General features: G+C 37.5%; 1 protein-coding gene across 2 annotated transcripts; it reads right to left on the reverse strand.

Moving 5' to 3' along the window:
* Nucleotides 1-9,339: 9,339 nt before the first annotated feature.
* Nucleotides 9,340-17,578, reverse strand: OLFML1 (olfactomedin like 1). 2 transcript variants are annotated; one of them, XM_065636196.1, is made up of 3 exons: nt 17,159-17,578; nt 14,818-15,106; nt 9,340-11,764 (listed from the first exon to the last, which is right to left on the reverse strand). In XM_065636196.1, exons 1-3 carry the CDS (start codon nt 17,282-17,284, stop codon nt 10,986-10,988), a joined length of 1,194 nt encoding a protein of 397 aa, XP_065492268.1. In that variant the 5' UTR covers nt 17,285-17,578; the 3' UTR covers nt 9,340-10,985. The 2 variants fall into 2 exon arrangements, with proteins under 2 accessions (XP_065492268.1, XP_065492269.1); XM_065636197.1 differs by having other exon boundaries at nt 14,818-14,916; nt 17,159-17,245.
* Between the last annotated feature and the right edge of the window lie 5,104 nt (nt 17,579-22,682).

Genomic DNA, 22,682 nt, shown 5'->3' on the forward strand with positions numbered 1-22,682 from the left:
GCAAGCCTATCGTAGTAAATTAAAAGCTAGTGGAAGGCAAGTGCAGTCTTTTTAGGCAGACACAGCTGTTTAAAACATCTGCATTTGTTCTAACCATCAGGCAAAAGCCTTCTTATTGCAGCTTGGAAAATAAAACTTATACTGTAAGCTACTGCATGCTTATGTATAGAGAATACAGTATCATATAAGCTGTTATTCCATCTCCTTTACTGAGGCAATTTTGAGTCACAGGACGCGTTTCAGTCAGGCTGAACTCATAACATCAGGGGATTTGGCATTTGTCTAAATTTGTTGCATTAAGAACTGGTAGAAAAACACATGCTAGAAAGTATCATGAATCACATAAGATATTATTAAGCTGTTTCTTGACTCAAAAGATATCCATTGTTCTGTTATCTTTTCGTAAAAGCTTCTAGCCAGTGTTTAGGTTTGATTCAAGGAAGTTTGTTTGTTTTTTTTTTTTTTGTAAGATCTTTCTGATTTAAAAGATACACACAGACTCCTGTACCTTCAAACTCAGGAGAGACTATAGCAGCAGAAAAATTCCAAGTTTGTCTTACCTGTAAGTTTTGAGCCAGGCAACAAGGGTCTCTGACCGCTCTTTTTTCCAGCTAACGCTCTCGATTGCTTTGTCTTTGTTATGGTTGCTATCACACAGTTCTTTTTCTCATCACACATAGAGCTGCAATAAGTCATGCCTTTGTTTTCGAGGCAGACCTTAGGCAGCTCCAGCCAATGTTGTTTGGTATCATGATTCAGTTAGTGTGAAATAACAAAATGCTCAGTGCTTGCTTAGCTGCAGGAATGAGCCGTGGTGTGTGACCTGTTGCAACTGTCAGGCAGCAGAGATTAACTTAAGCCACTTTCATCTGACCTCTACATGAGCAAGAGCAGGCAAGGTCAGTCGTTGTGACTCAGCTGATACGCAGGAACTTGGTCACATGCCTGAGCTCTTGATTTGTTTACTGATCGGCTTTCTTTTGTAGTTTTCTGACGTTTGCCAAAATGTGACTTCACAGAAGATGAACGATACTTTCTGTGGAGGTTAAAGAAGACTAGGCAACGTATCAGTCAACTGTAACTGAGTCTTTGGTGATACACATCTTAAAATAATCTTAATGGTCAGCCTGCAAGCAGTCACTAAGATCTATTGCACAAAATCCACATAACAACCCAACCCCCAAACTCAAGTGAACAACAGAAAAAAAAGCATCAGGTCACTTTCTCTAATAATTGTCTTAGATCCAGTAGCTGATAACCTATATGTGTACACCATAATGTGTGTAGCTTGGAAATTATGCCTAATTGACTGTGATTGACATATGCAATGGGAACTCCTAGGTTTACCAATTCTCTGGGGGCAGGTATCCTGTTTCTACACAGTACAGGTTTCCTGTTAAGCAGCCTTTCTTGACTCTTTCTGTAGTCTGACTTTCAGCTATTTCCCTGTTGCCTGTTACCTTTATTCCTCTCTCTGCCTTCAGAGATAAGCTTTGTGGTTTTCAGCAACTTGATCTGTCACCTAAGACCTATTTTGTCTGTCTGCAGGACTGCAAGTTTTCAGCAATTCTTCACTCACATTTATTTATTTATTTATTTTAATCTTAGGCTAATGAGTCTCCTTCCTCTGCCCTGGCTTTGAGTTATAAGCCTGATTTGTAGATGACTGTGCACATCCCGGTCAGTATACTTTCATTAGGTTTTAGAAGTTAACCAGAAAAATGTCTCCTGACATGTTATTTTTTAAATTAACTAGCGTAGGGATCTAAAATCTCACAAAGCCTGACTACAACCATGTTAATAAATTTTCTAATGTATTGCCTATAAAATTAAAGCTAATGATTAAGAAAGAAAGTCAGTATAAGTTGATGAATATCTGAATCCTTGGCATATTTTATGTAAATTTGAAAGTATTACTAGGGGATGACAAATATTAATAGTATCAAGCCACTTTAAAATCTTCCTTTCCGTTCTATGGCCAAAACAAATCATCTTGCCCTCTTCACTGAAGCTGAGACACATGGCTAGTGTACTTCATGGTCTCTGCACAGATGCATGGATCTTGCCACAGACTAAAGTCTTAGGGTCTATCTCCACAGTTGCAGGTACACAAATCCAAAACAAAGTCTTCAATGTGAGCTCCAATATGTACATTTCCAGTTAGGAAATCAAAGAGACATTCTTTATGAATCATGCATTTCTTGTCCCTCCCTTACTCGTACCATTCTGGGAGAAGAACTGGACTACAGCTTGGAGGTAGAAGCTGTACAGACTTTGTGCACCTTTAAACCCCCATGGGGACTGGAGCTGGTAGGGAACCAAGTACCAGGATGAGTCCTCTCAGACTCTCAAGTTTTTCACTTGATCACAGTGCCAGAGCTGCAGGAGTTCTGGTTGATTCTGAGAAAACCCGCGTTTCATTACAAATTACCTCTAAATCCTGTAGTGATTTCTGTTTAAAAACTAAAACAATTTCTTCTATGCTTACCATAATTTCCATTAGTCTAATTAAAAACAGAACTTATAATGGAAACAGTTATGAGCACTGTGAATTTTGACACTTGGGCAGTTAGCAAGCCTTTTCAGGTAATTTGTGGTTTAATTTTATTATACACATTCAAACTTAGCTAAGGCGTTTATTTTCCTGTGTGTTATCATAACATATGGTTTTATTCTTTGCAGCTTCTCCATATGAACTATATTTGACTTGTTATGTTAATATATAGTTAAGATTTTCTGTCTCCCAAAAAGTCCTCTCTGAACAGGAAATAATTATGGTCAGTCATCTTTGTTGTGGCTCTGATATCTGTTTTAGCAGAAGTTCTCTGTTCTTGTTATGGAACTAAATTTCTTCGCATATTTATAATCATCATGATCCTTAGTTTTTTTCCTAAATATGAATTTGTGTCAAACCAAAAGGACTACTGCAGTATTGAAAACTTGCTGGTATGATAATGACACTATTTCTGTCAAAACTGTAGGTTAAGACAGTGGCTCTTTGCATCCAGACCTGAATTGTGACTCACAGGTTCAGCCTGAGAAATGTTTCATTTTTTGCTATTGGAAATGATTTTTTTTTTCTTGCTGTTAAGATTTGTCATGTGTTTTTTAGCTGATATATTCAGAAGAAAGGTTTACTTCTTTTAAGCTCCTGTAAAAAACACAGCTGTATTGTTTGATCTTAAAGCCTAGTTCACCATTCGTAGAGAACCTAAAATGCTGGCTTTATTCAGTACAATTGTACGCAGATGAAATATTTGTTTCCCTGAAGCAATGGAATGAATAAAGATATGAATTTAGCTTCTCCTTTATCTTGCGTGTGCCTTCTTCACGTGTCAGGATTGTATTTCTGTGAACACACTGCCTTCCTTTTTAAAAAGTATTCATATCTTATTTATGAACATTCCTTATTGTTTTTCTTGGATAGTCATGTGATGTAGTTCCTCACTGAACGGTCAAGCTAATTCTTTTAGCATAAACACAAACAAGGGTGAAATTAAAATATGATTTTTATGAATACTAATATTTACTATACTACTTATACTGTAACACTTATAGTATAATACTATATATGTGCTCTCTATATATACTATAATACTTATAGTGTTTAAGTTAATTTGACATTGTGAGTAATATCAGACAAATATCATGACAGCAAATGTTAATACAAGTACTTCACCAAAAAGTTTGCTTTAGGTAGAAGGATGTGATAAGCAGCACCTTCCTTGTCTTATAGCTCCATTAGAGGGAGTCACTAAATCACAGCTGGTAAAATCAACTGCAACTCAGCTGTGCCACCTGGATTTCAGTGCTGTACTGTGTCTGATAAACATATGGAGGTTTATGTTGCAGGAGTAGCTGGATGGTTGTGGGTGGCGAGATCTCAAATGTTTTCATTTAAAAAAAATTAGATCTCTTCTGCTCTTCAAGAAGAAGGTGCTTTGTTTCAGGTTATGAAGTAGACTTAAGATACATGGGTGTATGGTTCCGATTTCACCTGGAAAACTACAATGGCATATATGAATTGTTATATATTTGTACAGTTATGTGCCCTTGTTTTTTTCCTCTTTATGTATGTGCACTTGTACATGTCAAAACATGAACGTACAAGTATATGATTGTTGCTAACATCTTTTAAATTGCTTAGATAAAAGAAGTATACATCCTTTATATCTATTGGTTAGTAAAACAAAACATTGTTTTCAGTACAAATTTGATTAGAAAAAGATTTATTTGAAATATATATATAATAAGTTATGGTTTTAGTAAGTTGGGGAATAAATGATATTTATTTGAAATTTAAGAAGAAATCATTTGTTGACAAGACCGACTAGGAATGTAGTTGTATCAAATGTGGAACAAGGATGGGAATGTGTTATTTTTCTTACGATACTAATGCCACGAAAAGAAAAGGATGCAGGGTAGCCTGGAGGCTGTTCAAGTTTGTCTACGTGCGAGTCCTGTAAACTTAGAGCAATACATTTTGACTTTTCTGCCATTGTTCATCTTGCAAGTTTATGTTTGCATTTTGTTGCCAAACAATTAAATAGGAAATGTTTTTTTTCTGGACGTAGTCACTAGCTTCCAAAATGATGGAGAAAACAAGCAAATTTTAGCATTCAGCAAAATTGCTTCTGCTAAAAAGATTACTGAAATAGATTTTTTTTTTTTTTGAGATCCTGATAAGAGATAACATCTTCCACAGCGATATGAGTTCTGCACACACTTCAGAGCTGATTGCCTCTGGGACTGGAATATCTGATTTCAGATGGTTCCCTTAGTTTTCTGTATAGAGAAGAGCTAAGGCTTTAAATTGGATTTTGGACCTGTTCTAACAAAAACATTTTCTGTGAAAGTTGTTTTTACCAACTGCACATGTGGCATTGGAAAGCTGGCATTAGATCAGCATGCATCTTGCAGACACATTAAAATTACTTTTGGAAAAATAATGTGTGAGCATAAAGCCAAAGTAAATCTTTGTAGCTCTTAAAGGGAGAGCTATCCGTCCACATGGCATGGTATCAATTTCAAATTGAGTGTGCACACAGGAAATTACATTGACACTTTATCTTCTAATCCTCAGTTGAAGGAAATGGACAGTGATAGTGCAAGCAGTGTAAGACTAGGCCTTTAAATGAAGAAGCAATTTGACATATGTGTTGTTTAAATATTCTGATAAACACATATGTTGTTTAAATTAAATATTCTGCTAAAACTATATTTAAAAACCTACAAAAGTGCTTAATTCTTCTTGGATATTTGTTAATGGTTACAGATAATTTCAGGCATTACAAAGGAAGACTGAGTAATCCCCAGATATCACCAACAGAAATGTTTTAAAACTATATATGTATGTATATGTGTGTGTGCACAGCACATACATTTGCATGTCATTTGGAAAATGTTAGGAAAGTCATAAATTAAACCCGCTTATAGTGAGAATCCTGCCATACTGGGCATGTTTGTGAGCTCCCTTTATACTTTGTATATAACCACCAGATTACCTTATTTTCATGTCACTGAGTACAATATTTTTATTTGAAATAAACTGTTACTTTCAAGCACAAGAAAATATTTTTACTTTCAAGATACTAACAAAATTAACAAAGCTTCAATATTTGTCTTGTCATACATGTTTTACAGTAACTCACTGTAAGAGGTTTCTTACAGACTTTGTTTCTTAGGGAAACTTTTTTTGTGATTTGCTAATTATTTTGCAGGGTCAGTTTTCCATTATTATCCCTTAAAACATGGGCAACTATTAGGAATGTTTTGTTTTTCTAAATGCCCTGTGTAGTTGCAGTAATGACATAATAGAAATTTATGGTACATTTAATAGATAAGGTCAACTTCTTCACTGATAGACATTTTAGATACTGCTTTTAGTGTGAACAAGGCTTCATGGGATGTACATAAGAGGAAAATTTGGCCTCTCATCCGTATCAGCTTTCCAAAGTATTCATGACAATACTGCCCGATTTTTGAGATCCAAATAAGCCCACATTTAAACAAAGATAGACAAGAAGCCATTAGGACTGTTGTAGAGATATCCAAGTATGGCATTATGGAGACACAACAGAGGTTGCAAAGAAACTTTCAGTTACACCAGCAGGCTTTGGATTAGGCCCTAAATCAAAATAAATGGATGAAAATGTCATTGTGAAGAAATCTGCACATAAATCAGGCTGTTTAAGAGAGAAACAAATAGTGTGGACAGAATTTTTACCAACATTATGCAATGTAAGCAATGATCATCACAGTCTAGCCATGACTACACAGATCTATTGCTCGCCCGAAGTGATGCCAAGCAGCACACCAATTGTCTGGCAAGAAATTGCCCTACTGCCATTCCTCAGCATACACTACTGCCTTGCCTGCATGCTGGAGTTCCTCTACATCTGTAAATGGAGTTTGTTTGCACTTTTCTTTGATTTTCTGTAGCTGCACTCCTTGGATTGTATATTCCTTTTTCTGGCCTTACGGCTCAATATAGTGCAAGTACAATAGAAAAGTGTTAGCTTCTTATATGCAATGCAAACACATGAAAAGTTCAAGTAACTTAAAGAGCCACAGGTCCTAGTTTTTGGCTTCAGGAGGAGCTATTTCTTAAGTATTAGGAAAGCTGTATCTTAATGGTTTCGGTTCTGCAGTTTCTTTTCTGAGCTTCCATGCACACCTTTGCAGCAGCTCTGACTGGTGACATGCACACAGGGTGGGAAACAACACATGGGGAAAAACATGCATTGTTACATAGCAGGATGGCAGTAAGCATGTAATAGTTGCATTGCTTAGTGATAAACCCATCCATAAAAAACACGTGTGTGTTTTTCTTAGGTGGTGGCTGCATGCATGAATGCTAAAAGAGGCTCTCATCCTCCAGATCCAGGCAGATCTAGATGAAGAAAACCAGAAAATAAGATTATTTTCTGAGAAACAAACATATTTCTAATGGGCACTGTAAAAATAAACCTAGTTTTACTGGGAGCTATCTCTAGTTGTGAGGATGATGGGAGAGTGGAGCAGGTTGACTAGAGAAGTAGTGGGTGCACCATCTGTGGAAGTCTTCGAGGTCAGGTTGGCTGGGGCTTTGAGCAACCTGATTTAGTGAAAGATACCTGTCAGCCTCACCACTGTGCCTGGGAAGATCATGGAACAGGTCCTACTAGAAGCTATGTTAATGATAATTAACAGGAAGGTGATTTGAGACTGCCAACGTGGCTTCACCAAAGCCAAATCTTGCCTGACCAGCCTAGTGGCCTTCTATGATGGAGTGACTGCACCAGTGGACAAGGGAAGAGCTATGGGTGTCATCTATCTGGACTTCTATGAGGTCTTTGACACGGTCCCCCAGAACATCCTTCTCTCTAAATTGGGGCAGTATGGATTTGACATATGGACTGTTGGGTGGATAAGGAATTGGTTGGATGGTTGCATCCAGAGAGCAGTGGTCAATGTCTCAATGTCTGGATGGAGATCAGTGTTGAGTGGTGGCCCTCAGGGGACCCATATTGGAACCAGTACTGTTTAGTATCTTCATCAACAGCTTAGATGGTGGAATTGAGTGTACCCTCAGCAAGTTTGCAGAGGAGTTCAATGTGAGTGGTGCAGTTAACACACCTGAGGGACAGGATGCCATTCAGAAGGACCTGGACAAATTCAAGAAGTGGACCCCTATGAACATTGTGAGGTTCAATAAGGCCAAGTGCAAGGTCCTGCACCTGGGTCAAGTCATCCCCCGGTATCAATACAGGCTGTGGGACGAAGGGATTGAGAGCAGCCCTGCGGAGAAGGACTTCTGGGTACTGGTGAATGAAAGACTGGACATGAGTTGGAAATGTGCACTTGCAGCCCAGAAAGCCAATCGTATCCTGGGCTGCATCAAAAGGAGTGTGGCCAGGAGGGTGAGGGAGGTGGTTCTGTCCTTCTACTCTGGTCTAGTGAGACCCCACCTGGAGTACTGCATCCAGCTCTGGCGTCCTCAGTACAGGAAACACAAGGACCTGTTGGAGAGGGGCCAGAGGAGGCCACAAAAGTGATCAGAGAGATGGAGCACCTCTCGTATGAAGATGAGCTGAGAGGGTTGGGGTTGTTCAGCCTGGAGAGAAAAGAAGGCTTCAGGGAGACCTTATTGTGATATTTCAATACTTAAAGGGGGCTTATATTAATAAGAAAGATGGGACAGACTTTTTAATAGTGCAAGGGGTAATGGTTTTAAACTCTAAGCGGGGAGATTCAGAGTAGATATAGGGAAGAAATACTGGTAAAGCACTGTCACAGGTTGCCCAGAAAGGTGGCAGATGCCCCATCCCTGGACATGTTCAAGACCAGGCTGGACTGGGCTCTGAGCAACCTGAGCTAATTGAAGATATTCCTGCTTGTGGCAGAGGGGTTGGCCTAGATGACCTTTTGAAGGTCCCTTCTGACCCAAACCGTTCTATGAAATTCATGAAAGAAAAGTCTTCAGTGATACAAAGCACAAAGACAGTGCCTCTGGCATGAATCATTAAAGGGAGGGATACATGTTTGTACCTTTCTTGTGCTCTTTCATATGTATTCTTGGTACCTCTTTGAGGTTGGCTATTAGGTTGGATAACTCTCAGATTAAATAAGGCTACTCCTGTGTCCCTAGGCTTGACAAGACAAAAAATCAAAGGGGTTGCATTGTGGCAAGGAAAACTGAAGTTGCGCTTTAGGAACAATGTTACAGCAGCTGGCTTGTGAACTGATGGAGTAAATCCCTGGGAAATTGTGGAGTCCCTACTATTAAAGGCTATAAAGAATAGTTAAGAGAGGGTAATTCAAAAATGCCCCCTTCTGTCCTTGTTCTCTTCTGATTGTACATAAATAGTTTGCCAACAAATCAGCATCAGGATTAACATCTGAGAATTCCAGCTCTTCAAATTGTTTGATTGTTCATATACATTTTTGAAAGTAGAAGGCTTGAAAATTTGCCCCTCCTTGTAACTGTACCTCAGTTTTGAGATCTATGAAAACTTTGTTATTCTGTTTTGTTTTCATTTCTTTTACATTTTGTAAGATATGAAATAATCTAGTGAAACTTACCCATGCAAAACTTTCTCCTTTTATCAAAACTAGTCAGTACCTTTAATTCATGATGAAGCTTGGATTTCCAAGGCAGCGAGGTTTAAAGGCGATCCTGCCTGAACTTTTGAGGATTGCTCATTGAAATCTCTATGTAGAATAATAACGTAGGCTTTCTCTGCTGTGTGTTAGTGTGGCACATAGCATGTTCCAAGAATACTTTTTCTAAAGAGCAGACTCAATTCATATTTACATTAAAAGCCTTTATTTGTTAAGTAAAGAAAATTAGATGTTCTTTTGCAGTAAAAGATGCTAAAGCATTTCAAAGTGGCTAACATGGTTTTGTATTTTTGTGTTTGTAAAATTACAAACAGATGAGAAAAAAAAGGCCAAATAGTTGGATGTGCCTTTGACCCATGATCACACGGTAAATCAGTGCCAGCTCACTTTACTTGCAGTGTGAGGATGTCTTTAGTTGTGCTTCCTATGGCTTCTGTAACACTGAAGTGATGCTATAGTTAAGGCTGCTTAGAATGATACAGTTTATTTTGCTAAAAGCAGAGTAGCAGTGTTCAACTGAAGCAGTCCATACGCTCTTGGTTATATTCTGGAACTCTTTTTCAGAATCTTTCTCTGATGTTTGGCTGTTCTGTTGAAGCTATTTTTAAACCAAACAACAGCTCTTTCAGTGTAAAGAACAAAACAGTCTTTCTGTAGAAACAGCTGTGGATTGCTTTTCAAGCACTTTGTGTGTGTGTGTGTTATTAAACAAAAATGCAGCTGTCACTAAAATCCAAAAACTACAGCCAGTACCTGTATTTCACAAGTAAAATCTAGGGCTTGGTGTTGTGTTGCTGTTTGTTTGTTTCTTTGTTTGTTTTTACATATTATTTTTGACACAAAAATGTGTTTGGATTTACCTGGAGTTTATCTGTCACTCACAAACCCAGGACTGACCGGTGGCATGCCCTCACTTGCACTGTTCTGCTCAGCAGGGCCACATTTTCTGTACAGGTATTTTGCTGGAGTCAGAGGATAAGATGAGAAAGATTCCGCTGTGAGCAATGGAAGTGATTTGAAGTATTGAGAAAATGCCTCACAACTAGATGCTGAAAGAGCACTGATAAGAAAGGAAACAGTGATATGTAAAACATTTTAAAATAGTTTATGATACAGAAGAGATAATCTAGGAACTTTCCTTCTGACACACAAGAAGTGATACACTGAAAAAAATTGAAAGGTGGCAAATTAAAGCTGATAAAAACAGATATTTAGCTGTAGCTAATGTATTATCAGGATCAAAAGTGAACTGTACAGCTATATGGATAACAAAAATGTGGAAATTTCATGGAAATAGACTAGAAGTTCAATGAGTAGGAATAGCCTTGATGTAATGTACAAGAACTACATGTTAAAAATAAACCATGAGGATATATACTCTTATGCTTTGTGATATAATAAACCTCTCCTGTTAAATTTTTATAGTTTCTTTGGAAGCATGTGATTTTATAGTACTCGCAAGAAGGCTTCCTACAGTGAGTTCAGGGTAGTGAAGGTTGTCAGATACTGTGTACTGGACAGGAAGGACGTATTATTTTATTTCCATGGCACTGAAGCAGGATACATAGTTTTGATAGGCAGAGAACATGTCAGAGATGGATTATTATTTTTTTAATTAACTGTAGCCTTTAAGAATAATTTATGTGTGTGTGTGTGAGTTGTACATGAGTGGTATTTAGTCATCATGTAATTCATATTAATGGCGTCTTTACATATTCTTAATTGGACATTAGTTTAAGATCACTGGGGTATGTAAGCCTAAATTTGTGTAAAATAGATTAAAGTTGTAACAGATGGGAATAATGTAATTTTAATACACTTTAATGGCTATGTTGACATGGGACTGGTAGCTTATAAGTGTGTTTGAAAATTTGATAATGATTTTAAACTTTTTGCTTTGTGTGAAGCTTGTAAATGATCTGGGATCCATCACTCCAAGCAAAGAGTTGCATTTCTTTAGGATTGTAATGTATAGTGGAATGGCTACCCTGGCGTTTTGGAAAATGCAATACTGGGATTTCCTGAGTATTTACAGCACCCAGAATGTCATAAACGCATCGTATGCGAGAGGTGCCTCCGCTAGGAGAGTTGTAGACAACATAGAGTGTGTTGCATGCCATGAAAGCTGCTTCAGCGTCCTTGCTGCTGCATGATGTGTCCCAAGTGTGCTCTACTGCCATGGTTATGTGGTTAATTTTAGTAATTACAATGTTCCCTCCAGTGTCTGGCTCTGCATGGATTGCCCAGAGCCCTTGCTCATCAATGGCAAGATCTATTTTTGTAGAGGGAGAAAGCTGATAGGCAGGAATCCTTCCAGCCCCTGGCAGTAGCATTTGGTCAGTTATATTTCTTTTCTGGATATTGAATTTCATTATCTCATTTAGGGAGCCATATCTATGATAGAACAGGAAACCCTGGTATATTATATGGCCAGTTCCTTCCCAGGGAAATGGCAAGGTGACTCTGCGAGCTTTCAGTGTATGATTGCTTTCTGTGAATGTCATGATATTTGCAAATTCCAAAATGACATTATTTACAGAACCATTCAATAAATAAATCTTGGTATGCTTTTTGCCAGGATCTTTCATCCAAGAGCCATGCTTATCTCCAGTCTTCTTAACGATCTTTAGGGACTTAATACCTGCAAGCATGTGGTCACAACCTGCAAGGAAACACCCAAAGAAAAAACAAGAGAGATGAATTTTCTAGTTTCCTTTCTTTGAATTACTTAGTTTCCTTTTAATTGAACTATAAGGCCAGGTCAATATACTGGCAAGGGTGTCGGCAGCATGGCTTTGGTAAGTAGTGTTGAATCTAATTTAATAAAATATATTCAACATCTCCTGCTAAGGAAGCTGCGTATTTTCAACTACACATAGTGTTTTTTCTGTTCGATTAGACCGGTGTTGTCCAAAAGTGATTCTCTTTGTGTACCTGAGAGGAGACCAAGAGCATTTAGTGATTCTCTGATTATTCTTGTCAGTTCTTTTACAAGGCTGTACTTTTTACTTCAGAGAAGTGACTTTTGTTTTAGACCAACACAGTCAAATAATTAAACTTATTTCTTATTGAAGGCATATCAATTAAAATAAATTTTCCTGATACATCTTGTGGACAGTATTTTTGTTTCAGGAATTCTCTTATCCTCTCTTAGCCTCCTACTTTGCATTTATAATAAAGACAAATAAAAACAGATCATCCAACCAGAAAGCCAAAACACTGGGTTATCTTCCCGTTCCCCTTTCCAACACCTGCAGCACAAAGGAACTAGAACAAATATATAGATCACAAAATCAGGAATGTCCATACATTAAAGTGGTCTTTAAATGAACTGATATGATGTCTATATTATCAATTCTTATGCTAGAAGCATGGCTGGTGGAATTACACAGTCATTTACCTCACTACAGGGATAAAATTTGTACCAGCAGAGAGCGAGTCATAGTCTTGGCTTAATTATATTTTGTATGCACTTTGCACAGATTTTTAAGACCAAAAAGCGCCAAACTTGTAGAGACTCAGGCATTTAGACTCTAAGATCTCTATCAAGGACCATTCTTCCCAGAAAAAACTCTACTGCAACGCATATTAACAAGTGTGTTTACCAAATGCAATAATAAATTACAAGATATGCTATTTGGAGTTTAAAGAATTGCCATAAAGAAGTGCAGCCATTTTAGTAAACAGAACAGAGCCCTAAGGCAGGAAGTTCTGGCAACAGCTGAAATGGAGAAAGCAAAACCAGCCTTCCTACTTGGCCTGAAATGAACCTATTGAAGTCTGTGGCAAGATGCCAGTTGCCTGTAGAAAACAACCTTTATGTCATTTGTGTGTGCTGATACCCTTTATCCAAAGCATTTGAGTATTGCTGCTCCAGCATGGATTTTTTTCTTGGAAGTCCTCACTCTGGGTGCACATTTCCTGAGCAAGCCCAAATAGCTTTCCGAAAACTAACATTTATTGATTAGATAGATTCTAAAAACTTAAAACTGTTGAATCAAAATATGTAGCCAGCTTTAGCAACATCTTCCTCTGCAGGAGAAATAACCAGATTACTATCCGAAGTCTGTGAATAGTGTCTCTCTTCTTCAGAATATTTTTAACCCTCCTTGGCTTTCATAACAGCTTGGAGGAAGACTGAAAGGCTGAAACATTTACAGCGAGCAACAAGTTTACTGAAATTTTTCTGCACTCTCCACAATGATACCTTCAAAGCCCAGTGTTTCTTATCATACCCCAAAATGTGCAGAAGATAATTTCCCGTTTCCCTCCCGAAGCAGGATGAGATATCAACTACTGCGTATAAAAAAAAGTCCATGTGAACTTGAGCCAAAACCAGTAACAAAGTTGGACTTAAACATTTTTTGCTAGAGTTTTGGAGTGACTCAGCTAGAGTTGAGGGCCTTGCCAGCTACTTAGAAATTTCTAAGTGCTGTAAAATCTACACAGGGACTAGTTTTGCCATTGACTTCAATGGGACAAGCATCTGACTAGTAGTGACAAAAGTAAAGTTGCTATGAACTGCTGCAATAAAATTGGAAGTATTAATTTCCAGCGAGGGAAAATGGAAATTAATTTTTTCCTGTCTGAAACTCTCAGAAAGATATAATTTTCAAAATGTCCTTATCACAGGCAGTTAAAAAATACCCATTTTTTTCTGACTCTCAAAAAAATGCCTCATGTTCAAAAAATCTATACATGGAAAACAGAAATCTTGACATTCAGAGCACTCGGCTGTGGTGTAGGATTAGAGCTTAGACACAGAAAAGGTGATTGCTCTGTTACCATCTGCCTTAATGCTCTTTTGCAGGAAAAGTTAAAGGAAAAAATTGTAAACTTATTTGTAAAATTAAATCAGTCCAATTCCATTGAAGTTAGAACTATATGATTGATCATGTTAAAGATCTTTCACCTGGCTTTTTAAAATAATGGCAGTTTATATTTCTCATTGTTTATTTTTCATTTCTTACTACTTTTGGAAGAAAATAAACCAGACTACTTCAAAGATGTCTATAATACATAATTTACATTTATAGCTCAACTTTCCTAAGTTAAGCAGACTTATAAAATTTAATTTGCTTTAAAAAAGTATACATTGTATATATATTCTTCATAGAAAGTACCTTAACACTCAATTTTCAAATCAAAACTGAGCTTCACTTGCAGCTGAGCCAGCGTGCTCTCTTGCTAAAGGACATGGAGGGGAGAGGGAGAGAAGGAGCAACAGAGGAGGACGGTAAAAAGGATACAAATTGTAGAAGTGAATTGTGTCTTCTTATTAACTTGTGAGTTCCCCTTTGAGTTGAGGTTTTGACCCCTGCCCACTCCAAAAAACAAAGACTACCATTAATTCTTTGGTATAACTGCAATACTCAGAAATGCACTGGCATTTTTTCTGGGACCTTGCAAGGGCATACTTTCAGAGGCTTTTTACATTACTTTATAATAAAAAGCAGCTTCCAAAGAATCAATTTGATATGCAGTAGAGTATCTGCAAAATAAATGTTTGAATTGTATTTTCTTCCCTCCCTCTCCCATATATATATATAATTTTTTTTTTTTTAAGTCTACTATTTACACAGCCAAAACCCCCATGGAATCATCTGTGGTATTCACATAACTTGTGAAAATCTATTATCCCTATATCAGCATGCATGCATTGGCTAGGGGACTGGCTCATTCACATCAAAGTTCTGAAAAAGAAACTATTCTTACTTGCATTAAGCATGAGTTTAAGTTTCTTTTTTTCTTCTGCTTCTTCAAATAGCTGCTGTTTCACCAGGTCTTCATGTACTTCTATACATGTATGAGAATCTGTGACAGATCCAAAATAGTCAATGTCCCTTTGTGCTCGTTCAATTCTTGTTAGCAAATTCTCTACTTCACTTTTAACCTCAGCCTTATAATTGTTCAGTCCTGCCAGGCGCGACAGTACCATCTTTGAAAAGTCTCGGAATTCTTCCACGTAATCCAGTATGTCTTGGTTGCATTTTTCCAGCCTCTTCTTGAGTTAGAACACAGGAAGAAAATACATGGATATACATGTATATTCTGTATAGATTACAACCTCATTTATGTTTACTTTAAAAATTGTGCTGTTCTCTCTGGTCCCGCTGCCCCCCATCTGTTTCAAATTGATGGTCTGTTGCTGTATATCTATGTGAAGAGGACGTATCAGACTGGTACTAGCATTCACAGTTCTGGACAAAAATACACTTTTTTTTTTTTTTTTCCTTGATCTGGTTACTGACAACCAGATACTTCATTTTACTGTCCGAAGGGGGAAAGTGCTCTGGTGGAAACAGCTGGTGATACTTAATGGCACATGATCTCTGATTACTTGCTTTCCAGAAACTTTTGTGAACTCCTCCTGTAGGACCACTGGTGGAACAGTCTCAAAAAGTTTTCTACAGGAAATCTACAAATGTGAACATTTTGCATAAATACACCTCTTCTGACCAAGACAATGTCTACTGTGGCTATTTTTCATCCATTTAAAATGGAAAATAGAAATACTGATGTTTCTATGTTTGAGGAGTATTGTTGTTGTTGGTTTGTTTGGTTTTTTGTTTTCCAAATTGTTGGCTGTATTTAAGAAAGAATACAGATATTTATTTATAACTAGATTAAAATTGTAAACATTGTTAAAGGTGAGGAAAGTGATTTCTCTGCTGTAATGCAGCTGCTTCTGTAAATATCTTAGGTGGCCTGAAAATAGAAGCCCAACTACCACTTTGGGAAATGGAGCCAATATTTAAGCCTAAGCACACAATCACAGTAGATCTGACTGCCAGACTGGGTGTTCTGAGTCGGTGCTTTACGCACAGATTTCAGGTATTTTGTTCTAAGGTGGTGTTTGGGGAACGTCTGAGTTTACTGGATGATTAGTGCAGTATGCGTGTGTTCCTTGTAAACTTGGTGGTGGTGTTTTTTTGTTTGTTTTGTGAGGTGTGGTTTTCGTGTGGGTCTCCTCCCTCCCCCATTTATACATGACCATAAGCCCCCAGGAACCTGTTTAATTACTCTCTACAAAAACTTTCTTTTAAATGTTTTCAAGTGTTCTCTTCAATGTCAGCCTCACCCTTTTCCCTGTTCTTTGTTTGGTACCCCTTGCACTAAATGCCACAGGTGGACTTGCATGATTTTTAACGTGTGCCAAATTAATGGAAATTATCATGTGAAGTTATTCCTATGGTGATTAATAAAATTTAAATCTCAGTCTACACAATGGGAACAGAATACCAGGCTAATCCTTTAGTTCTTTCTGTGTTGTACGGTTAAGACCAGTGAAACCTTTGTACCAAAAGGGAATGCAAGATCAGACAAGTTAAAGCTTCTCTAAAGTCTGCCAATGCAAGCCAGGAGGCAAGGACATGTGAATGATTTAAGATAAACTATCTATGATTACAACATGCCAATACTGAAAAGGTATTTTGCAGTACTGCTAGTTTTTCACTGCAGAAAAAGCAGCATGTACCGGTGCTTTTATATTATTAATTGAAAGCTGTAAGGGGATTATTTCAACTCCCAGTTAAAGTGCAGATACCTTGCTAGTTTACACAAATGTGTCTTAAACTGCCCTTCCGGGTAGGTTCATCTGTACATAGAAAAAATACCTGGTAAATTTTTATCTCCTTGTTAATACTTGACAGCCCTTCTACTGGTGAAAATATAGCTGTACTGTTCCCTAGGATTGACTGTGACAGTACTATAAACATTTGCATATTTAGCTAAATTTATGTCATTAAAAAATTCAAGTGATAACAGAATAAAAATATAACATTCTGAAATTATATGCTGCAATATATAATGAAGTGATAATTAGGAATCACTGTAGTTAAAGGTTTAGCTACAATTTTACTTATTTATTAATTTATTATTAATTATTAATTAATATTAATTTATTATTATTTACTTATTGAAAAATCTGGAAATTTATCTTCCTGACATTGTTTAGCATACAAACTGTTCTGTGTTCACACCCAGAGAAGAACATCCGTACATTTTCAAACCCCTTTGCAGTCAGGCAGTACAGACTGGTACAGACAGCACATACCTCTAGAGACAGGAGACGCCGATCAATGTAGTTCATCAGTGCTGCATCTTGCATCATATATTGTGCTGCTCCCATGATGCTTGCGAGTAATGGAACTAATAACAATTGGAGTTGCAAGACTACCATTGTTTCATAAAATTTTGAAGCAAAAAAGTAGTGAATTAATTGTGCACGTGTGTGTGTGAAAGGCAATCCCAAACACTACTGCCAGTTCAGGATTAAATGAAATTTAACAGTTCTCTGATGCTGTGATGTGAAAAAGTAATACTAAAACTTACTAAAAAGTTTAAAAAACTGTGGCTGCAAGTATTAGAAGTACTTAAAATGGCTGTTGCAGTTTATCGTTAAAAAAATAAAGTTGTGGAAGAGGAACTGAATGTGTTTATTTCTCTAAGCCAGATGACTGCTTTCCAGTTTGTGATCCTCTGATCAGTCCCAGATGTTCAGTACTGAGTCACATAAAGCCCGTAGGCCAAATTTTATTAAATACAAATAATTTATTTTCCCTCTTTTCTCCTCCCATCTCCTTTCCCATGTGACCAGTGTATACTTGGTGTAAGTCAGCATAGATGGAAAGTCAGTAGAGCACTGGTTATTTTTTCACAGGAAGATCCGATGCGTAATGTCTGTAGTTATTTCAATAACCACAGTTGTTACCGTAAAACAGTCTAAAGCAATTGTTTTCACTTCCAATATTCAGCCTATTTACAGTAGGACTGAAAATCATAGATAAAATTATTTTAAAAAAAAATCTTTTTCCTTCCCCTCTTGTCTTGCCAGTACTTTTCTAGCTATTAACAAAATCAATATCCTTGACATAGTTCTGTGTCAATTTAATGGAGGTCTTGATAGATCTCTTCTTTCAGAATAGTAATTCTACTTAAGATGACTTAAAAATTAATTATAATTAACTTACATGAGTCTGTTGCATTTCAGGCAATTGCTATTTATTGTTTTTGATAATTTCCATGACTGAATGCCATGTCTGGGAATATATGTGGCTATGCTAACGTTGTATTTGCTAGGAAGCCACGTATTAAGATGTTAGAAAGCTCCCTTTGTGTCTGAAGCCAAACTGGATGTTTCTATTTCCCTTTCTCAGAATTCTCCACCTCTTCACTTCCCCCCCACCCTCCCAATTTTCTTTCTGTACATTTTTTTTTCCCCTCACATTTACACAGCTTTCCTTTTCTTTCTGACTGCCTTGTGTGTAAGTTTGTGACTTGGGACAGAATTCATGCAAACATGTCACAGCAGGCAGATTGTTACCTCCATTCGCTTGATTGTTGTGAGGTGCAGTTATGCGTGCTTTACAGCCAAATCTCACAGAGATGGACAGATAAGTATTCTTTTCTTTTAATGTTACTTTATCCTAAGAGGAATAAACATTTTGCCAGCTCCTATTTACAGGCAAAGTCAGTGCCGCACAGAGACTAATACCTGGTTCTCCACTCCAGTGTCATTTCACTTTACTCCAGAACTCCTGCCTGGGAGGATGGAAAGCTTGTGTGCTTGGAACCTTGAAGGGTCATGCACTGAGAACAGACGCCCTAGGAAGTGTGCAGTCTTCCTTGATTAAGTCCCATCGAACATCTTGACATAGTGCTTTGTCTTTTCCACAAAATAATCAGCTTCAACACTGGGGAAGAACACAGAAAAATGATCTCTTTTCTAACCTTCTAGGTGAACCTGGAATTCTTCAGAATTGTTCTCTGAGTTTAGTATGTCTGTCACAATAATCTAAGGCAATGATCAGGAGAAGAAGACTGTGGGATTCCATAGGTTAATTTCTTCATTTAGTGATGGGAGAAATCATGCATCTGTATAAAACAAAATCTATCATGTTTTGCCTGCAGTTTGGAACATGCTTGACTCAAGTTATGTCTGTAAGTTCTAGTTTAAGGTAATATGAAGAAGCATCTTATCTTTATGACTTTAAATTTTCTTTTTCTTTGAAGTCTGTAGTCTGGGTTTCCCTCTAAAATTAGGCAGTAGCCTCTTTGGAGATTTTTATTGGATTAGTCACAGTATCAGTCATAGCAGAACTCCTTATGGAAAGTTTTTCCTCAGAAAGGGTGTTACAGGGTGTGTCTGAATTTTTGATAATCACAGACAATTGTTCAGACTTCGCTTGATGAACACCACCAATTGTCAGCTTCACAGCAACCTTATTTCTGTTTGAATCCAAACCACCTAAGCAGATAAAATATCCTAAGCAAAATATTACAAACTTATTATCAAGAAAGTATACTTAAAATTTATTATATAGATACATAATTTGTTTTCTTCATCTTAACATAGGGACAAACCATCTACAAATCAAAATATCTTGAACTGCTAAACATCCTATATTAGCGTAAGCATGTTGTATAAGAAACTGGATTTTGTAGTGTTACTCCATCATTTCTCAAAATTGCCAGCAGCTGAAAGACCAGAAGCTTCCAAGGATTTCATTTAGTGAGACTTTCTCAAGTTTATTAAACCATAATCTCATTGTAAATGGCAGTGATGACCATGTCAGAAGCAATATTCTGGGAGGGCATGCTATAGCATCTGGTTAACAACAGAGCTTGCTTTTTTTTTTCCTTTTTCTTCTTTACTTGTTATGTATTTTGCAGCTCTGTTCTGCCTAGATTTATACATGTACATGTTGTTTGTTTGTTTTTCAGCTACATATTAGCTGTATCTGTAATGAATAAATAAATATATGTATATATTTATTTAAAATTTAAAGCAGTTTTTCTTGGCATGCCTGGGAAGACATTGGTCTCAGCGCACAGAATGTTATACACTAACAGAGCAGAAAGATTGTCCTTATCTCAAGGAACACTTTTTCTCTTGTGAACTACTCCTGGAATAGGTTTCCTATTACTGTCTTGATTTGAAGAAAGCCTCTAAAAGGAAACAACTATATTGATGTAAGTGTATATGCTTTTTCGTTGTTCTTATCCTTCTCTCTCTGGGTAAGATGCTATTCTTTTCTTGTCAGCTGCTTTGCTGCACTTATTCCACCTTTCTACCATTTGGTGTCTCTGTTTTGACAGTTGTTTGAGGTTTCAAAATAAAAAATAGACATTTTCAGCTCCTTGTCTGTGTTTGTGGTTTTGATTTCAGATGCTAGAGGAGTTTTCTGTGTTTTAAAATTGATGTTGACATTCATTCAGAGTGGATACTAGATTTGGGGAAGAAATGACATTTCTTCAAGGTATTATTTCACTCTTATACCATTGCATGCTATGTTTTGTTAGGCTTTTTAAGTCAGTTTCTTTCTGGCATTTCAGTTGGTAAAATCAGAGCAGTGCCACAGTAAGTCAGGCTCTGTGCAGTAATTTGCAGCACTGTATTGTACCTACAAACCTTGTTACAGTGAAGGGGAAGTTGTGTAAATTGTAAGTTTATTTCTTCACAGAAACTCATTTTTCCACTGCACTCATGACAGAGAGATCTTATCTATCATGAGACAGGACCTCAGCCATGGAGACCTTGAGCTTGCTGTTCAAAGGCACATCCCTGCCTTGTCTGAGATGAGTCTGATTTTTAGTAGATCTCCAGCACTTCCAGATCACTGTTGTAGCTTGCTGTTCCAGGTCTTCCTCAGTTCTTTGACTTGCCTCCAGTCCCATTGTGGCTTCTTGTAGGCATGCCTTAGTTCCTCACAGGAATCACAGGACATGTTTGTTGTCCCACCAGTGCCATAACACATAAACCACATGTGTCATTGATGGATCTGTCCACACTTGTGACTCTATTAGACTCCCAATGTGCTCTGTAAACCCAGCATACCATTCTTCTTTCTGGGCTTTGGAAATACCCCCAGCTCCCAAGCTCCCTTGCTCTTCTTCCTTGGCTTTTGCTGAGCAACAGATGCTCTGCTAATGCCATGCCCTATGCTATTACAACCCTGAGAAATGTGGGAAGCCCATACTCCTGTCTCTTAGATCTAAATAATACACATATACATCAGATTTTACTCCTGAAGTCCAGACTGGCTTAAAACTGGGTTCATTATGTTTTTCATCTTTAGTTAACCTCTACATATAAAGAGATAACAGATAGAAGAAAATAAAACATCAGAGACGTAGTCTGATTTACAGCTTTCTATGTTACTGACTTTATACACACATGTATTACAGTAACTGTTGTTCAGCCTGATGCATCGGTGATACATCAGTGCATGTGTGCCTTGAGGTTTGGCATCTCATGATCATTAATCAAATGTGTTGTAAGCAAAACAAGAGGAAAAGAGATAACTATCTGAAATAATGGGATTTTGTTTGTGATTGCAATTGTGTTTATTTTATGGTTGCCTAATTTTGTAGGTTTTGGTGCTGATGAATCCTGATGATGTATTATACTAATAATATACAGCATATCATTGTATTCTTGTGTATTTTCTGATTTTGTTCAGACTTGGGTCTACAGAATTAAGTTCCTTGTTAGTACTGCCTACTATCTGATGAGATTGTCTAGAAAAGATTTTTGTCATAGTGGGAAATCAACACTTAAGTAAAATTCTGCCTTTTTTTTTTTTTAAACCACTTTCAGTTTTATCTCTTAGAGAGTGATTCACATTTCTGTGAAAAAGACAAACATATGAAATCCAACTAAAGTCCTTATGTGGTGTTCAGCTATAAGAACAGTGTCAGGAGTGACACCAATAGGGGATGTAATACACTGGGATAAAAAGGAGACTTTGCTGAATTTTGGGATTCGGACAGAGGCTTCCACTAGGCGGCTCTCAAGTCCTTAGCATCAAAAGGCGAACTTCACTGAAACACACCATTTCCAAACTCTCTGAATGACATAAAACATACAGAAGGAAGCATGGGTCAGGTAGTCCAAAATGATAGGGAGACACATGAATGGGAAGCTCTTCATAAGCCAGTTGCTGGTGGGCTTTAGCCATCTGCTGCTGCAGTGACAAGTGTTAGGGGTCTGCACCTTCCAAAATGGTGAAAGCCAGACCTCCCTTCCTTGAATCAGCAGGGACTCGGGATGTCCAGTACCTGCACAAAAAACCAATAATCTCATGAGGACTGGCTCTAAAAATGGAATCACAAAGGCACAAAATTTAAGCTTGACTTAAACCTGGGTAAAAAACCCCTGAGAAATGGCTTCTAGATTTTAATAGAATCATAGAATGGTTTGGGTTGGAAGTGACCGTCAAAAGGTCATTTAGTCCAACCTGCCTGCCATGAGCAGGGACATCTTCAACTAGACCAGGTTGCTCAGAGCCCTGTCCAGCCTGGCCTTGAATGTTTCCAGGGATGGAGAATCTACCACTTCCCTGGGCAACCTGGGCCAGTGTTTCACCCTCACTGTAAAAAGTTTCTTCCTTATATCTGCTCTGAATCTCCTCTCTTTTAATTTAAAACCATTACCTCTTTTCCTATCACTACAGGCCCTTCCAAAAAAATCCGTCCCCATCTCTCTTACAAGCCCCCTTTAAGTATTGAAATAGTCCACAGAACTTCATCTGGACACAGATCATGAAATAGTCTGCCATAAAATCAACCATGTGTAA

The sequence above is a fragment of the Caloenas nicobarica genome, chromosome 5 (genome assembly GCF_036013445.1).
Source record: "Caloenas nicobarica isolate bCalNic1 chromosome 5, bCalNic1.hap1, whole genome shotgun sequence".
Classification (NCBI taxonomy): domain Eukaryota; kingdom Metazoa; phylum Chordata; class Aves; order Columbiformes; family Columbidae; genus Caloenas; species Caloenas nicobarica.